General features: G+C 43.7%; 2 protein-coding genes across 2 annotated transcripts; both read left to right on the top strand.

The window, feature by feature from the left end:
- Positions 1 to 1,095: 1,095 nt before the first annotated feature.
- Positions 1,096 to 2,998, top strand: LOC122304076 (membrane metalloprotease ARASP, chloroplastic-like). Its single transcript, XM_043116120.1, has one exon. It carries the CDS (start codon positions 1,155 to 1,157, stop codon positions 1,728 to 1,730), a length of 576 nt encoding a protein of 191 aa, XP_042972054.1. The 5' UTR covers positions 1,096 to 1,154; the 3' UTR covers positions 1,731 to 2,998.
- Positions 1,840 to 2,717, top strand: LOC122304615 (membrane metalloprotease ARASP, chloroplastic-like). The gene is made up of 2 exons (XM_043116874.1): positions 1,840 to 1,891; positions 1,975 to 2,717. Exons 1-2 carry the CDS (start codon positions 1,840 to 1,842, stop codon positions 2,715 to 2,717), a joined length of 795 nt encoding a protein of 264 aa, XP_042972808.1.
- Positions 2,999 to 14,460: the final 11,462 nt, after the last annotated feature.

Below are 14,460 nucleotides of genomic sequence, written 5' to 3' on the forward strand. Positions count from 1 at the left end.
ATAAAGTAGTCTTGCATATAGAACAAACCAAGGGAATCGCCCCACAAAATGGAGTACTACCAAGAAAAGGAGCAACCTTTATCACAAATCTGATGAAAAGAAACAAAACCTAGATAATGAAACATCAAGCCACCGTGCGACATAAACCATTTTTAATCTCAAATGCCCAAAATGAAAATGAAGCACAGAAAATCAGAGAGAGAAATGAAATGTACGCACCTGGACGATGATGTTGTGAAATCCCTCTTGGAGTTTTCGGACGCTGGGTTGAACGAAAATGGTGAAGAGGAAATGGAGTTTTCGAATGCTGGGTTGAACGAAAATAGTGAAGAGGAAATGGAGTGGGAACGAAAATGGGAAAGAGGAGAGAAGGAGGGAGCTCGGGAAACTGACTTTCGAGGGAAAAAGTAACCGGTGATGTACTTTATTGAATAAAAATAAGGTTTAGTTTTTGTACAGTAGTCTTGCATATATGACCGTAGAGTTTGATTTACTGTAACTCAAAGTCATTTATTTTGCAGTTGGATAATCCGATGCAGATGATTTTATGTGTAATTGAGTTAAATTTTGCATTTCATTGGCATTTGGATAATCCAATGCCAATGCTCTTAGGACTTCATCGTAAACTTTTAGCCGCCGCCACCTTCTTCTTTCTTTTTTCCTCTTGCGTCTTCTTTCTTCACCACTGCACAATAAATGCCATCCCTTCCAGTCGACGTGCATGCTCGTTGGTCCATTGTGCAGGTGGCTTGTCTTGTTTTGGTAGCCCCTCGGTTTGACTCCACCATTATGCTATGCATGCGACTCGTATACATGAGCTTGCCTCTCTGTTTTCTGCAACCCAGTCCGCTGCAACCTAGTCTGCACCCCACGTTCTCCTGCTCCTCTACTTCTGCTGCAACCCAGACCTTTGCATCACCGAAGCAGCCAGTACCCCAGCTCGGTTATCTCTGTTTTCCTAGCTGAAAACAGAGCCCCTTCAGCTCTGATACTTCAATTCAATTCGGTTGCTTCAATTCAATTCGGTTGTTACTTTTCTTTAATTTTACAACAGTTTCACCATTTTTATAACACTATTAATTTTTTAATGGAATTCATAAAAACTCTCCGACTTCCCTGCATTCCACATTGGGAAGCATCGAACTTGGTGGAAAATGAGAGGGAGCACCTCGCCAATTATCCCTCCACAGACCCATGGATTATCCATACCCCCTTCCTATGCCGTCCACTCTTCTCGCATTAGCCCAGATCTTTCCCTCCTTAACGCACCTCTAGTAAACCAAGAAACCATGGTTATAAACCTCTCATCCTATCCGCCATCTTCTTCCTATCCGCTCATCAGATTAACCAATTCAAAGCTACCTATCTCAGGATTTTCGCTAATGCCCAAAACCCCCAAAACCCAGTATCCAAATTCTTCTTTTTCTTTTTGCTATTCATTTTCTCCATCACGACTCGCTTTGAATTTCTCGAACCAATTTTTCTTGGAAAAGAGTAGAAACCCACTTGGAAAAAGATCTGATTTTAGGTCTTGGGCAATCTCTGTGTTTGATGTTGGAGACTTTGAGAATGCTCAGTCTGTTTTGGAGTCCGCTGCAGTCTTAACAGCCGTAATCAGTGTTCATGAGAGTGGTCACTTCCGTGCTGCTTATCTCCAAGGAATCCACGCAAGTAAATTTGCTGTTGGGTTTGGTCCCACTTTAGCTAAATTCAATGCAAACAATGTATAATACTCCATATAGGGTTCCAATCCAAAACCCTAAATAAAATTTAAAAAAAAAAATGTAGAATACTCCATACGAGCTTTTCCTCTAGGTGGCTTTTTGGGGTTCCCTGATAATGATCCAGAGAGTGGCATTCCAGTCGATGATGAAAATTTGCTCAACAGGAGGCCGGTATTCGATAGGGTAATTGTGATTTCAGCTGGTGTTGTTGCCAATATAATCTTTGCATATGTGATAATCTTTATCCAAGTATTTCCTGTCGGTTTGCCTGTACGAGAGGCCTTCCCTGGGGTGCTTGTGCCCGAGGTTCTACCGTTTTCGGCTGCTTCCCGAGATGGTTTGCTTCCGGGCGATATAATACTTGCGGTCAATGGAAATAAACTGCCAAAAGCTGGGCCTAGTGCGGTTTCTGAGCTTGTTGATGTAATTAAGAAAAATCCGAAAAGAAATGTGTTGCTCAAGATTGAGAGGGGGGAGGAGGATTTTCAAATTGGAGTCACCCCAGATGAGAATATCGATGGGACTGGTAAAACTGGTGTTCAATTATCACCAAATGTAAAGATTTCAGAAGTTTTTCCAAAGAATTTATTGGAGGCTTTTGCTTATACTGGGAAGGAATTGTGGGGTCTTCCATCTAATGTTTTGGATAGCTTAAAACAGACATTTCTAAATTTCTCCCTATCTGCGAGCAAGGTTTCAGGTCCTGTGGCTATAATTGCTGTCGGTGCTGAAGTAGCAAGGTCAAATATTGATGGGCTTTACCAATTTGCTGCAGTGCTTAATATTAACCTTGCAGTAATAAATCTTCTTCCATTTCCTGCTTTAGATGGGGGTTCCTTAGCTTTGATCCTCATGGAGGGGGGTGGGAGAAAGCTCCCTCTAGAACTAGAGCAGAGGATTATGTCATCAGGAATCATGCTTGTTATACTCCTAGGGACGTTCCTTGTTATACGGGACACATTTAACCTTAATTTCATAAAAAATTTGCCGTGAGCGCTTTCAAGGTCTTAGAAAGTCGAATTTGGCTTGGGTCTTGGAAATATGAAGCTGTTCTTAACTTTGATCGATTGCCTGTGATGTGCACAGAGGGGGAAGCCTCAGATAACTGGGAATGCTTTGCATAAAGTGGTTGCTTCTCCCAAAAAAGATTACAAGGAAGGTGCTAATTGCATCTCAATTGTTCTAATCTATGCATCCAATAGGAGGTCCCTTCTATCGTCTTGTAAATTATAATTTTTTGTTAATGATATTGGCAACATAACATTTGTTGTGGACTTCACTATCTTGTTATGCCCCTGTAAAAATAAACGACGATATCTATAAGAATGATAGGACCAAACACAGAAAATATAAACACTAAAGCAATTGTCCTCTTCGGGTGAGAACGTACCACACGTTTGAATGTTAATACTTGAATAAGAATCCATTAATGAAACGATGGCTGCTTAAATAAGCAAAGCCAAACAATACAAACCGAAATATAAGGAAACTGCAACTGACAAATAAAACTTAACAAATGTAAAACAGAATGCAAATAACAGAGCCAAATAACAGAGCATAATTAGCAGAAGCTAAATAACATAAAACTTGCAACACTTCATTCCTCTTCTGCACGTTGAGCTACAACCCAGTCCTGCATGCAACTCACGTCCCTTGAGCCATGACTCAATCTTGCATGTACTCACGTAACAGCATGCACTCACATAATAGAGTATTACTCACGTAACAGAATATCTAGGATTCGGTCGACGCCCCCTCTCAGATCATCGTGGCTTAACAATCCCTCCCCCATCAAGCGAAACCTTGTCCCCAAGGTTCACATGCGGAAATTGCTCAACCGACGATTGAGTCGGTTCCCATGTGGCTTCTTCCACAGGTAAACGCTTCCACTAAACCAAGCTCTCTTCTTCAAACTTGTTTCCGCGTTTGACCCAGCGAGTGTCCAAAATCTGTTGAGGTTCCAGTAAGATTACGCCTTCATCGTTCACTAGTGGCAGTTCTTGAGAAGGCACCACCCAATCTCCCACGAATTTTTTGAGCTGTGAGACATGGAAGACTGGATGAATTCGTGCTCCTTCTGGCAGCTGAAGCTGGTAAGCAACCGTTCCGATTTTCTGTATGATTGGGTAGGGCCCGTAAAAGCGACTCGCAAGCTTCTGATGGACACGTTTAAAAATCGATTGCTGCCTATACGGATGTAACCTAAGAAACACCAGTTCACCCACTTCGAAAGTCACATCCCTTCTACTTTTATCCGCCGTCTGCTTCATACGATTAATGGAAGATGCCAAATTTGCTTTAAGTTGGTTCAGCAACTCATCTCTAGCTGCGAGACTCTGATCTACCTCATGTACTGAAGATTCACCGTTACGGTAGTTGTGAAGGGAAGGAGGCAAATGACCATACAATGCCTGAAATGGAGTCATGCCTGTAGACGCATGGAACGTCGTATTATACCATAGCTCAGCCCACGGAATATAAGTGCTCCATTTGTGCAGCCATTGATGAACAAAGCAACGAAGATATTGTTCAACACATCGATTGACGACTTCCGTCTGCCCATCGGTTTGCGGATGATAGGTGGAGCTAAGTTTTAATTGAGTACTGGACATTTGAAAGAATTCATGCCAAAATCGACTAATGAAAATTGGATCCCGATCACTAATAATTGATTTCGGAAGACCATGTAACTTGATAACTCCTTCCACAAATTTCTCAACCACACTCTTAGCCGTAAACGGATGGACAAAGTTAAGAAATGTGCAAATTTGCTTAACCTATCAACGACGACTAAGATAGTATCCTTGCCGTGGGAGGCTGGCAATCCCTCGACGAAGTCGAGCATAATATCATCCCAAACTTGACGGGGAATGGGTAACGGGTGTAGTAATCCAACTGGAGAAAGTGTCTCGGATTTCATTTTTTGACATACCTCACAGTGCTTGACATAATCTTGGACTGATTGGTGCATTTTAGGCCAATAAAATTGCTGAGCTAGTCGTTTGAACATCTGTAAAACACCTGAGTGACCCCTAATTTTGGTGTCGTGTGCTTCATGCAGTAGCTTAGTGCGTAGCGTCACACAGGAAGGAATAACCACCCTTCCTTTAATTAACCAAAGTCCTTGGTGCTGAGAATACGGACCTTCAGTTTGAACCTTTGCCACCTGTTTGACGGACTGAATATAATAATCCCCTTCATAAGCAACTTTAATCTTGTCCCACAAAGTAACAACGGCTGTGTGCAAATGATGCAATACTGGACTGTTTGGCTGGCGTGAAAGGGCATCTGCTATGGCGTTCTCACAGCCTAGACGATAAACAATTTCGTAGTCGTAGCCCATTAATTTGGCTACCCACTTTTGCTGCTCCGGCATTGATATACGTTGATCCAGAAAATACTTCAAGCTGCGTTGGTCGGTTTGAACAAAGAATTTCCTTCCCAATAAATAAGGTCGCCACATGAGTATGGATTCGACAATGGCAAGCATCTCCTTGGCATAAGTTGACCATGATTTTTTTGTAATTCCAAGTACACGACTCATATAGGCAATGGGCTTGCCCTACTGAGTCAGAACTGCACCAATCCCATCTCCAGAGGCATCGGTCTGAATGGTGAAAGAGTCATTAAAGTTAGGCATAGCCAAAATGGGGGTGGTGGACATTGCTCGCTTAAGAGCAGAAAAAGCTATATCGGCCTCTTCATGCCAGCCGAACTTCCCCTTCTTGAGTAGCTTGGTGAGTGGTTGAGCAATAATACCGTAATTCTGAACAAACTTCCGGTAATAACCTGTCAAGCCTAAGAACCCACGTAATTCAGAAATATTAGCAGGTCGGGGCCATGCGAGCAGGGCTGCAATTTTTTTCTCATCAACCTTCACTCCTTGCGGAGTGATGATATGCCCCAAATACTCTAATTCTTGCTGGCCGAACACACACTTGCTTGCCTTAATAAAAAACTTATACTGTCGCAAAATTTCTAGAGTTTGTGCAACATGTGCCACATGCTTCTCCCAAGTGGAACTATATATGAGGATGTCATCAAAAAAGACCAAAATGAACTTTTGAAGATGAGTTCAAAATATTGAATTCATGATGGCCTGAAATGTGGAGGGTGCATTACAGAGGCCAAAAGGCATTACAAGGTATTCGTAATGACCATTATGAGTACGAAAAGCAGTCTTAGGAATATCAGGAGGATTTACCCTTACTTGATGGTATCCGACTTGCAAGTCCATCTTCGTAAAATATGCGGTGCTGTGTAATTCATCTAGCATGTCGTCCACCGTTAGAATGGGGAAACGATCTTTGACGGTGACGTTATTAAGCGCACGGTAGTCTGTGCAAAATCACTAGCTCCCATCTTTATTCTTTACAAGTAGTACCGGAGAGGAAAATGGGCTGGTGCTAGCACGAATATGTCCGGAATCCAGCATCTTCTGCACCCGCTTCTCGATTTCTTCTTTCTGAAAGTGAGCGTATCTATAAGGGCATACATTAACAGGTTCGGCGCCCTCTTTTAGTGTAATGGTGTGGTCGATCTCACGCATAGGTGGTATGCATGAGGGGTCTTGAAATAAGTCGTTGTACTTCTGTATTACCCGCTGCATGTCTGGATGATTAATGCCATGAACCACACCCTGTAAGTAGTCCTCTGTAGCCGAAGGAAAACATACTGCAAATAATGTTTGGCCTTGTCAGCAAGCCTTGGACATTTCCTTTAATGTAGCCTCCTGAATGGACTGCTCGTCCAGTCCCTGCAGCCGTCAGGCTTGGTTATTCCAGATGAAGTCCATGGTGAGTTGCTTCCAATTACAGGCCACGGAACCTAGCATTTCCAACCATTGTATGCCCAGTACTAAGTCAATACCTAATAGGGGTAGAGCAAAAAGGTAAGATCAAACTTAGTGCCTTGTAAATTTACGGATACCTTATCAAATCTTTCTTGACATTTTAGCCGTTCGCCGTTAGCAACTCGAACAATGAACGGGTCTGTTGGTACTACTGGTAAATGTAGCGTATTTGCCAAACGAGCACTGATGAAATTGTGTGTGGACCCGCTGTCGATCAACACCATCACTTCGTGAGGACCCATAGTTGCTGTCATACGCATCGTTCTTGGGCCAGTCCATCCGGTCAACGCATGCAAGGTGATTTCTGGCTCCAGTTTGGGTTCGTGCACCTCTCCCGTAACATCTCCTTGATCGATTTCTCCCATTTGTTGGTCGGTGACATCCTCACAGATCACATCACCTGCGTAACCATCCAAAAGTATTAGCTGCGGCTTTTGGCATCGATGCCCAGCCGTAAATCGTTCGTTGCAGTTAAAGCAAAGGCCTTGCGCTCGTTTCCTCTGCATCACCTCCCAAGATAAACGCTGGACTGGAACAGCTGGATTAGCTGGACCCACACGAGTGGGTTGGGAAAGAGTTAGAGGAACTCTTGGAGGTGATGGTCGCATGAATCGCCGCTGTCGTGCGAGCTGCTCGTCTTTCATCCGAGCTAAATTAGTGGCCTCCTTAAGGGATTTTGGCTTAAACATCCGAATGCCATCAGAAATTTCAGTTTTTAAGCCACCCATAAACGTACCCACCAATGCCTTCTGTGTCCACCCACGAACCCTGTTGCTGAGCTTCTCGAATTCACATTGGTAATCCCGCAATGTCCCCAGTTGTTTGATCTTTGAGAGAGCTTCATCAAAGTCTTCACAGTCCGATGACCCGAAGCGAGCCCATAACTCCTCTTGGAACCTCTCCCATGAAATCACACGCCCCTCTTCTTGTAACGTCCGACGAAGCCATTGCCACCACTGATTTGCTTCCCCTTCGAGGTGGTAAGCAGCTATGTAAACCTTTTGGTTTTCAGTCGTGCCTTGGTATTCAAAGAATTGTTTGACCCGGTTAAACCACTCAATTGGATCATCCCCTGAAAACCGAGGGAATTCCAATTTTACTGATTTAGAGGAGACAATTTGTCGAACCCCATCATTTCCTTCTCGCTGTGGATTACCATGGTTGGGATTCTCTTGATTAACGACCAACATAGTTGAAATCCGATTGAGAGCTTCCTCCATCCGTTGTAGTCCTTCTTGAACTGTACCCAGTCCAAACTCCAAGTGCTCAATACGCTCCTTGTTAGTTCCCATAGCAAACCTACTCTGATGCCAATGATAGGACCTAACATAGAAAATATAAACACTAAAGCAATTGTCCTCTTCGGGTGAGAACTTACCACACGTTTGAATGTTAATACTTGAATAATAATCCATTAATGAAACGATGACTGCTTAAATAAGCAAAGCCAAACAATACAAACCGAAATATAAGGAAACTGCAACTGACAAATAAAACTTAACAAATGTAAAACAGAATGCAAATAACAGAGCCAAATAACAGAGCATAATTAGCAGAAGCTAAATAACGTAAAACTTGCAACAGTTCATTCCTCTTCTGCACGTTGAGCTACGACTCAGTCCTGCATGTAGCTCACGTCCCTTGAGCCATGACTCAGTCCTGCATTTACTCACGTAACAGCATGCACTCACGTAACAGAGTATTACTCACGTAACAGAATATCTAGGATTCGGTCGACGCCCCCTCTCAGATCGTCATGGCTTAACACATGGAGGTTCTGTACGGACTATAGGGCCCCGAATGAAGCCACGGTCAAGGTTAGATTTCCAATTCCCACAGTCGATGAGATGTTGGATGAGCTGCATAGGGCTACAGTGTTCTCGAAGTTAGATCTAAGGGCTGGCTACCATCAAATTCCAATGAATGAGGAAGACATCCATAAGACAGCCTTTAGGACTCATTCAGGCCATTATGAATACCTGGTCAAGATCCTAGACAATAAGTCCTCCACGCCAATGGTGGTCTTGTGATGACCGGATCCTTGTTCCTCTCTTACTTGGTTCTCGAACAATGGTGGCCATTATGAAAGCACCAAATTGTTAGGGACCCCGGTCAAGTCCCTAGACAATAAGTCCTCCACGCCAATGGTGGTCTTGTGATGACCGGATCCTTGTTCCTCTCTTGCTTGGTTCTCGAATAATTGTGGCCAAGGTGACCACTTGGGTATGGTGTGGTCAGGTGTTTGGGCAAAGATGGGTGTATGGAGTGATGGAAATGGGTAGGCTAAGTGTTTAGGGTTCACAATTCCCTATGGATGGTTTGGCTTGTTCCTTGAGTGTAGTGCCAAGTAGATTGGGCTAAAGTTGGTGTGAGTGAGTGAGGCTAGGGTTTGTGGCTTTGGAGCAACAAAGGTGGCTGAAATTACCCATGGGGACTTGGGGTGGCACCTAAGTGGATGAAGGCGATGATTGTGGAAGGATTCCTAAGTGGTAGGAATCCTTGAAGATTTGGTGGGCTGGTTAGGTAAGTCAATGTTGACTTGAGAGAATTCAGGGATGAGAGATTTAAGGAATTGAAAATGATTGTCAATTCCTTAAATCAAGGGATGAGGGATTTAAGGAATTGAAGAGGATTATCAATTTCTTAAACTATGGGATTGGATTGGGAGGAAGTCAAGGCTTCTATAAGGAATGAGTTTCCTTATGGAGCGTTGGGGGTGGACTATGGCAAATACTATAGTGGGCGGCACTAAGTGCTTGGATGGATCAAATTAGGCAAATGATGAAATGTGGCAATTAACATCCGAAGAACACAATGAATTCTCAAGAACAACTCAAGAACAATTCAAGAACAATGCACACAAACTAACAATATCAATGCAAAGTAAATGGAAGACAAGAGAGTGAATGAATAATACTCATAAGATTGATAGATTGAATCACACTTATTCACGAATTGCAAAGTGTGATTCTCTCCTTAGGGATTCACGAATTGCAACCTAAAGAGCCCAAGTGCTAGGCACCAAAATGGATGATCTTAAGAACAAAGCCGTCCAAAACAAATTGTCAAAAGATATGAAAGAAAGGACTAAGGATCCTATTTATAAGAGTTACAACTTGGAAACCCCCAAAAGGCCCCTTGGAAATAAATAAAAATAAAAATAAAATAAATAAAAAGAAATAACATAGTGGCGGGCCAAGTTGACCCGGGCATGCATGAGCCCATGGTGGGCTAGGATGGTGGTCTTCAGTCTGGTCTATGGCTAGGTGGCACAACATAGCTTGCTGATGGGCATGGCATGGTGCCATGCAAGGCCTGCTGGTGGTGAGCCATGTGTGCGTGCTGCATGGCCAGGCTGGTGGCCTGGGTGTTGAAGCTGCAAGGCATGGGTTGGAGCCATGCGCTGGATGGCATGTCTGGTGTGCATGCCACTGGCCTAGCCTGCAAGGCATGGGCTAGAGCCATGCGCTGGATAGCATGCCGGGTGGGCATGCCACTATCCTAGCCTGCAAGGCATGGACTGGAGCCGTGCTCTGGATGGCACGCCTGCGAAGGCATGCCACTAACCTGGCTAGCATGCGGCTTGGGGCACACGCAAAGGGGCGCACGCGCAAGGGCTTGCGTGAGCCAAACCGTGTGTGTGGGCCAAACCGCGTGCAGCTTCCAACCTCGCTGGCCTGCATGCTGGGCGACCCGTGCGTGTCAACGTGCGGGCCAAGGCATGCATGTAGGCTTGCCATGGTGCTATACTCGCCTCCCAAAGGCAATGTCGTGGCTTGTCCCAACGCCGCTTTTCTAGGGGTTTTAACATTCCCCCTCCCTTCAAGCACATCCCCCCTCCCTTCAAGCACATCCTTGCCCTCAAGGATAAATTGTGGAAATCTCTCCGTTATGTCATCATAATCTTCCCACGTGGCCTCATCTCTTGGTGTCCCTCCCCATTTGATTAGAACTTGCCACACTTTTCTTCTTTTTCTTCCCCTTGTCACCACTCTATAATCAAGGACTTCTCTTGGTTGTAGAAGCATTCGGCCCTCTTCATCAAATTTTGGTAATTCCTCCACAATGAGTTTTGGATCACCAACCCTTTTCTTCAATACCGTCACATGAAAAACCGGGTGTAGTTTGGAGGTTGGTGGAAGTTCCAATTTATAAGCTACCTCACCCAATTTTCCCAACACCTTAAAAGGCCCAGAATACCTCTTAGAGAGCTTCAAGTTAAGCCTCCTCTTTAAGGTTGCTTGCCCATATGGTTGAAGCTTCAAATAAACATAGTCTCCCACCTCAGAGTTCTCAACACGTCTCCCTTGATCATAGTGCTTCTTCATTCTTTCTTGATTTCTCTTTTTACCATTGCCAAGATCTCATCTCTTGTAAGCAATTCATTCTCAACCTCATCATTTCTAGTCGTGCCTTTCTCATAATTCACCAAAGTGGGTGGTGATCTTCCATAAACAACTTCAAATGGACTCTTTTGGATGGAAGCATGAAAAGAGGTGTTGTACCAATACTCGGCCCATGTCAAGAAGTCTCCCCATCTTCTTTGCTCCTCATGGCAAAAGCACCTCAAATATTGTTCAAGTGTTCTATTCACAACTTTTGTTTGCCCATCGGTTTGAGGATGATAGGATGAGCTAGCCTTCAACTTGCTTCCTTGTAATTCAAATAATTCCTTCCAAAAAGTACTCATAAACACTCTATCACGATCGGTACCATACTTTTTGAAAAGCCATAAAGTTTCACCACATTATCAACAAAGGCCTTTGCCACACTCTTGGTTGTGTATGGGTGTCTTAAGGGAATGAAGTGTGCATACTTACTTAGACAATCCACCACCACCAAGATGACCTCATATCCTCCACTAATTGGTAAGCCCTCCACAAAGTCCATAGACAAGTCTTCCCAAATCAAGTTTGGAATAGGTAAAGGTTGCAAGAACCCGAATGGGGGCCTTGTATCATACTTCACCTTTTGGCATGTATCACATTCAGCAACCAAGGTCTTCACGGCCTTCTTGATTCCTTCCCAATAGAAGAAATGCTTACTCCTTATGTAGGTCATTAGCCACCCGGAATGGCCACCTTCCTTGCTATTGTGAAAATGGTCAAGGATCTCCTTTCTCAAATTAGGTACATTCAACACATATACAAGATCCTTGTAGTAAATCAAACCATCTTTCACCTTGAACCCAACAACACCATCTCTTTCGGCCTCTAGAAGTTCCACTATCTCAATGGCTCTAGCATCAATCTTTGTAGCCTCACGGATTTTATCCCAAACCCTCCACTCGGCCCCACTCAAGGCCAACATAGAAGATTCATCTTCCTCATGCATTAACCATAAAATTGAACTTCCCTCTTTTCTACTCAAAGCGTCCGCCACTTTGTTCTCTTTGCCCGGTTGATAAATGATGTCATATTCAAATCCAAGCAACTTCACTAAGAACTTTTGTTGCTCGGGTGTCACTATTTTTTGTTGAAGCAAATGCCTCAATGCTTGTTGATCCGTGACAATGGTAAACTTTCTTCCCAACAAATAAGGTCTCCACACCTTCACGGCATGCACAACCGCTAGCATCTCCCTAGCATAGGCACTCCAAGCCATTTTCATCGGTTCAAGTGCTTTAGAAATAAAGGCTATTGGTCTTTTTTTTTTATCCCAAACAGCCTCTATCCCCTCACCACTAGCATCAATGTATACTTTAAAAGGCTTTTCAAAGTTAGGAAGCGCAAGCACGGGGGTTGTAGTCATAGCCCGCTTCAACTCATCAAAGGCCTCTCTTGCCTCTTGGGTCCATACAAAATTGTCCTTCTTCAACAAGGACGTAAGTGGCTTAGCAATAAGCCCATAGTTCTTCACAAACCGCCTATAGTAGCCGGTCAACCCCAAGAAGCCCCTCAATGTCAAGATGTCATTTGGTAGTGGCCAATCAACCATGGCCTCAATCTTCCTTTGATACACTTTCACCCCCTCTCCCAAGATGAAGTGACCAAGTTACTCAAGTTCCTTCTCCATAAAGGCGCATTTGCAAGCCTTAATGAAGAAGTGGTGCTCTTCCAAAATCTTCATCACAATTTTCAAGTGGCTCTTGTGCTCTTCAATAGTCTTGGAGTAGACCAAGATGTCATCAAAAAACACCAACACAAACTTCCTCAAAAGGGGCTTGAAAATTGTGTTCATGGTGGCTTGGAAAGTGGTTGGAGCATTACACAATCCAAACGGCATAACAAGATACTCAAAGTGCCCAGAATGTATTCTAAAATTCGTCTTGTGGATGTCTTCACTCTTCATTCTTATTTGATGGTAGCCGGCCCTCAAATCTAACTTGGAAAAAACTCTTGCACCATGGAGCTCATCAAGCATCTCATCCAAGGTTGGAATAGGGAATCTATCCTTCACCGTGGCCTCATTTAGTGCTCTGTAATCGGTACAAAACCTCCATGTCCCATCTTTCTTCCTCACTAGTAGCACGGGAGAGGAAAATGGACTAGTACTTGGCCTTATCAAACCATTCTTCAACATCTCATCCACTTGCCTCTCTATCTCCCCTTTTTGAAAATGGGCATAGCGATAAGGTGGGACATTCACCGGCTTCTTTTCATCCACAAGCACAATCCGGTGATCAAAGAGTCTAGATGGTGACAAAGTAGAAGGCACCTCTAGAACTCCTTGATGGTCTTCCAACACTTCTCTTACTTCCACGGGCAGCCCTTCTAAGTCATCTTTGTTGCCTTCTTTTTCACGCTTTTTCACATTACACAAGTAGTCTCCATTGGCCACCATAATGGCAAAACAATAGGCTCCACCTTTGCACAACTTTTCAAAAGTGATGGCTTCACAAGCTTTTACTTCTTTTGATGTCAAAGCTTTCCAAACTCTTTTCTTTGAGCCAAGTTTAAACTCCATCGTCATGTTTTGGTAATCATGAATAACTCTCCCAAGGCCCTTGAGCCAAGCATTGCCAATCACCACATCAAGTCCCACTAATGCCAACACATGGAGGTTAGCCACAATTCGCACACCTTGCACATTCATCTTCACTTCTTTAACAAGTGCTTCACATCTAAGTTTGTTCCCATTGGCTACCTTTACTTCAAATGGTTCAATGGCACATGGCTTCAATCCAATCTTAGTCACAATATTGGCATTGATAAAATTGTGCGTGGATCCACTATCCACCAAAAGAGTCACTTCAAATTTTCCCACCCATGCCATCACTCTCATGGATGTGGGTCTAGGTACACTTGAAATGGCATTCAAAGATAATTCGGCCTCCTCTAGTGGCTCACTAGATTCGGCCTCTTCTTGTTCCGACTCTTCACTAGTTGTCTCAACATGGCCATCTTCTTCTACTTCACTTGTTTCATCTTTAAGCAACACATATGCTTGCTCGGCCTTGCACTTGTGGTCCTTGCTCCATTTATCACCACATTTGAAGCAAAGACCCGTCTTTATCTGCTCTTGGACTTCTTCTTTTGATAACTTTTTCACTTCATATGGTTTTGGTTTTGATGCACTCCCTTCCACCTCCTTGCCTTTCCAAGGAACTTTGGGTTGCAAAGGTTTAGAGAATTTGATCCCCATGTTCTTAGAATGACGCTTCTCAATGTGAGTGCTCTCCTCTAGTATTTCCGCCATCCTCATAACTTCTTGTAGCCTTGTGGGTTGTTTCAACTTTATCTCCTTGGCAAGCCAAGGTTTCAACCCATCCACAAAGGTGCCAATAAGTGCCTCTTCGGACCAACCCTTTACCAAGGTTTGGAGTTGCCAAAACTCATCAATATAGTGGTGTACTTTTCCCTCTTGTTTCAACTTGGCCAATTGTCCATGGTGGTTGACAATTGGAGAAGGCCCAAATTGCATCAAGAATTCCTTTTCAAAGGC

Source organism: Carya illinoinensis, chromosome 3, assembly GCF_018687715.1.
Source record: "Carya illinoinensis cultivar Pawnee chromosome 3, C.illinoinensisPawnee_v1, whole genome shotgun sequence".
Taxonomy (NCBI): domain Eukaryota; kingdom Viridiplantae; phylum Streptophyta; class Magnoliopsida; order Fagales; family Juglandaceae; genus Carya; species Carya illinoinensis.

Excerpts from the sequence above, each read along its gene's own strand:
- LOC122304076 (XM_043116120.1), top strand. The coding sequence starts at position 1,155 with ATGAGAGGGAGCACCTCGCCAATTATCCCTCCACAGACCCATGGATTA.
- LOC122304615 (XM_043116874.1), top strand. The coding sequence starts at position 1,840 with ATGATCCAGAGAGTGGCATTCCAGTCGATGATGAAAATTTGCTCAACA. Across the intron at positions 1,892-1,974 it reads GAAAATTTGCTCAACAGGAG|TATTTCCTGTCGGTTTGCCT; the intron begins GCCGGTATTCGA and ends TCTTTATCCAAG.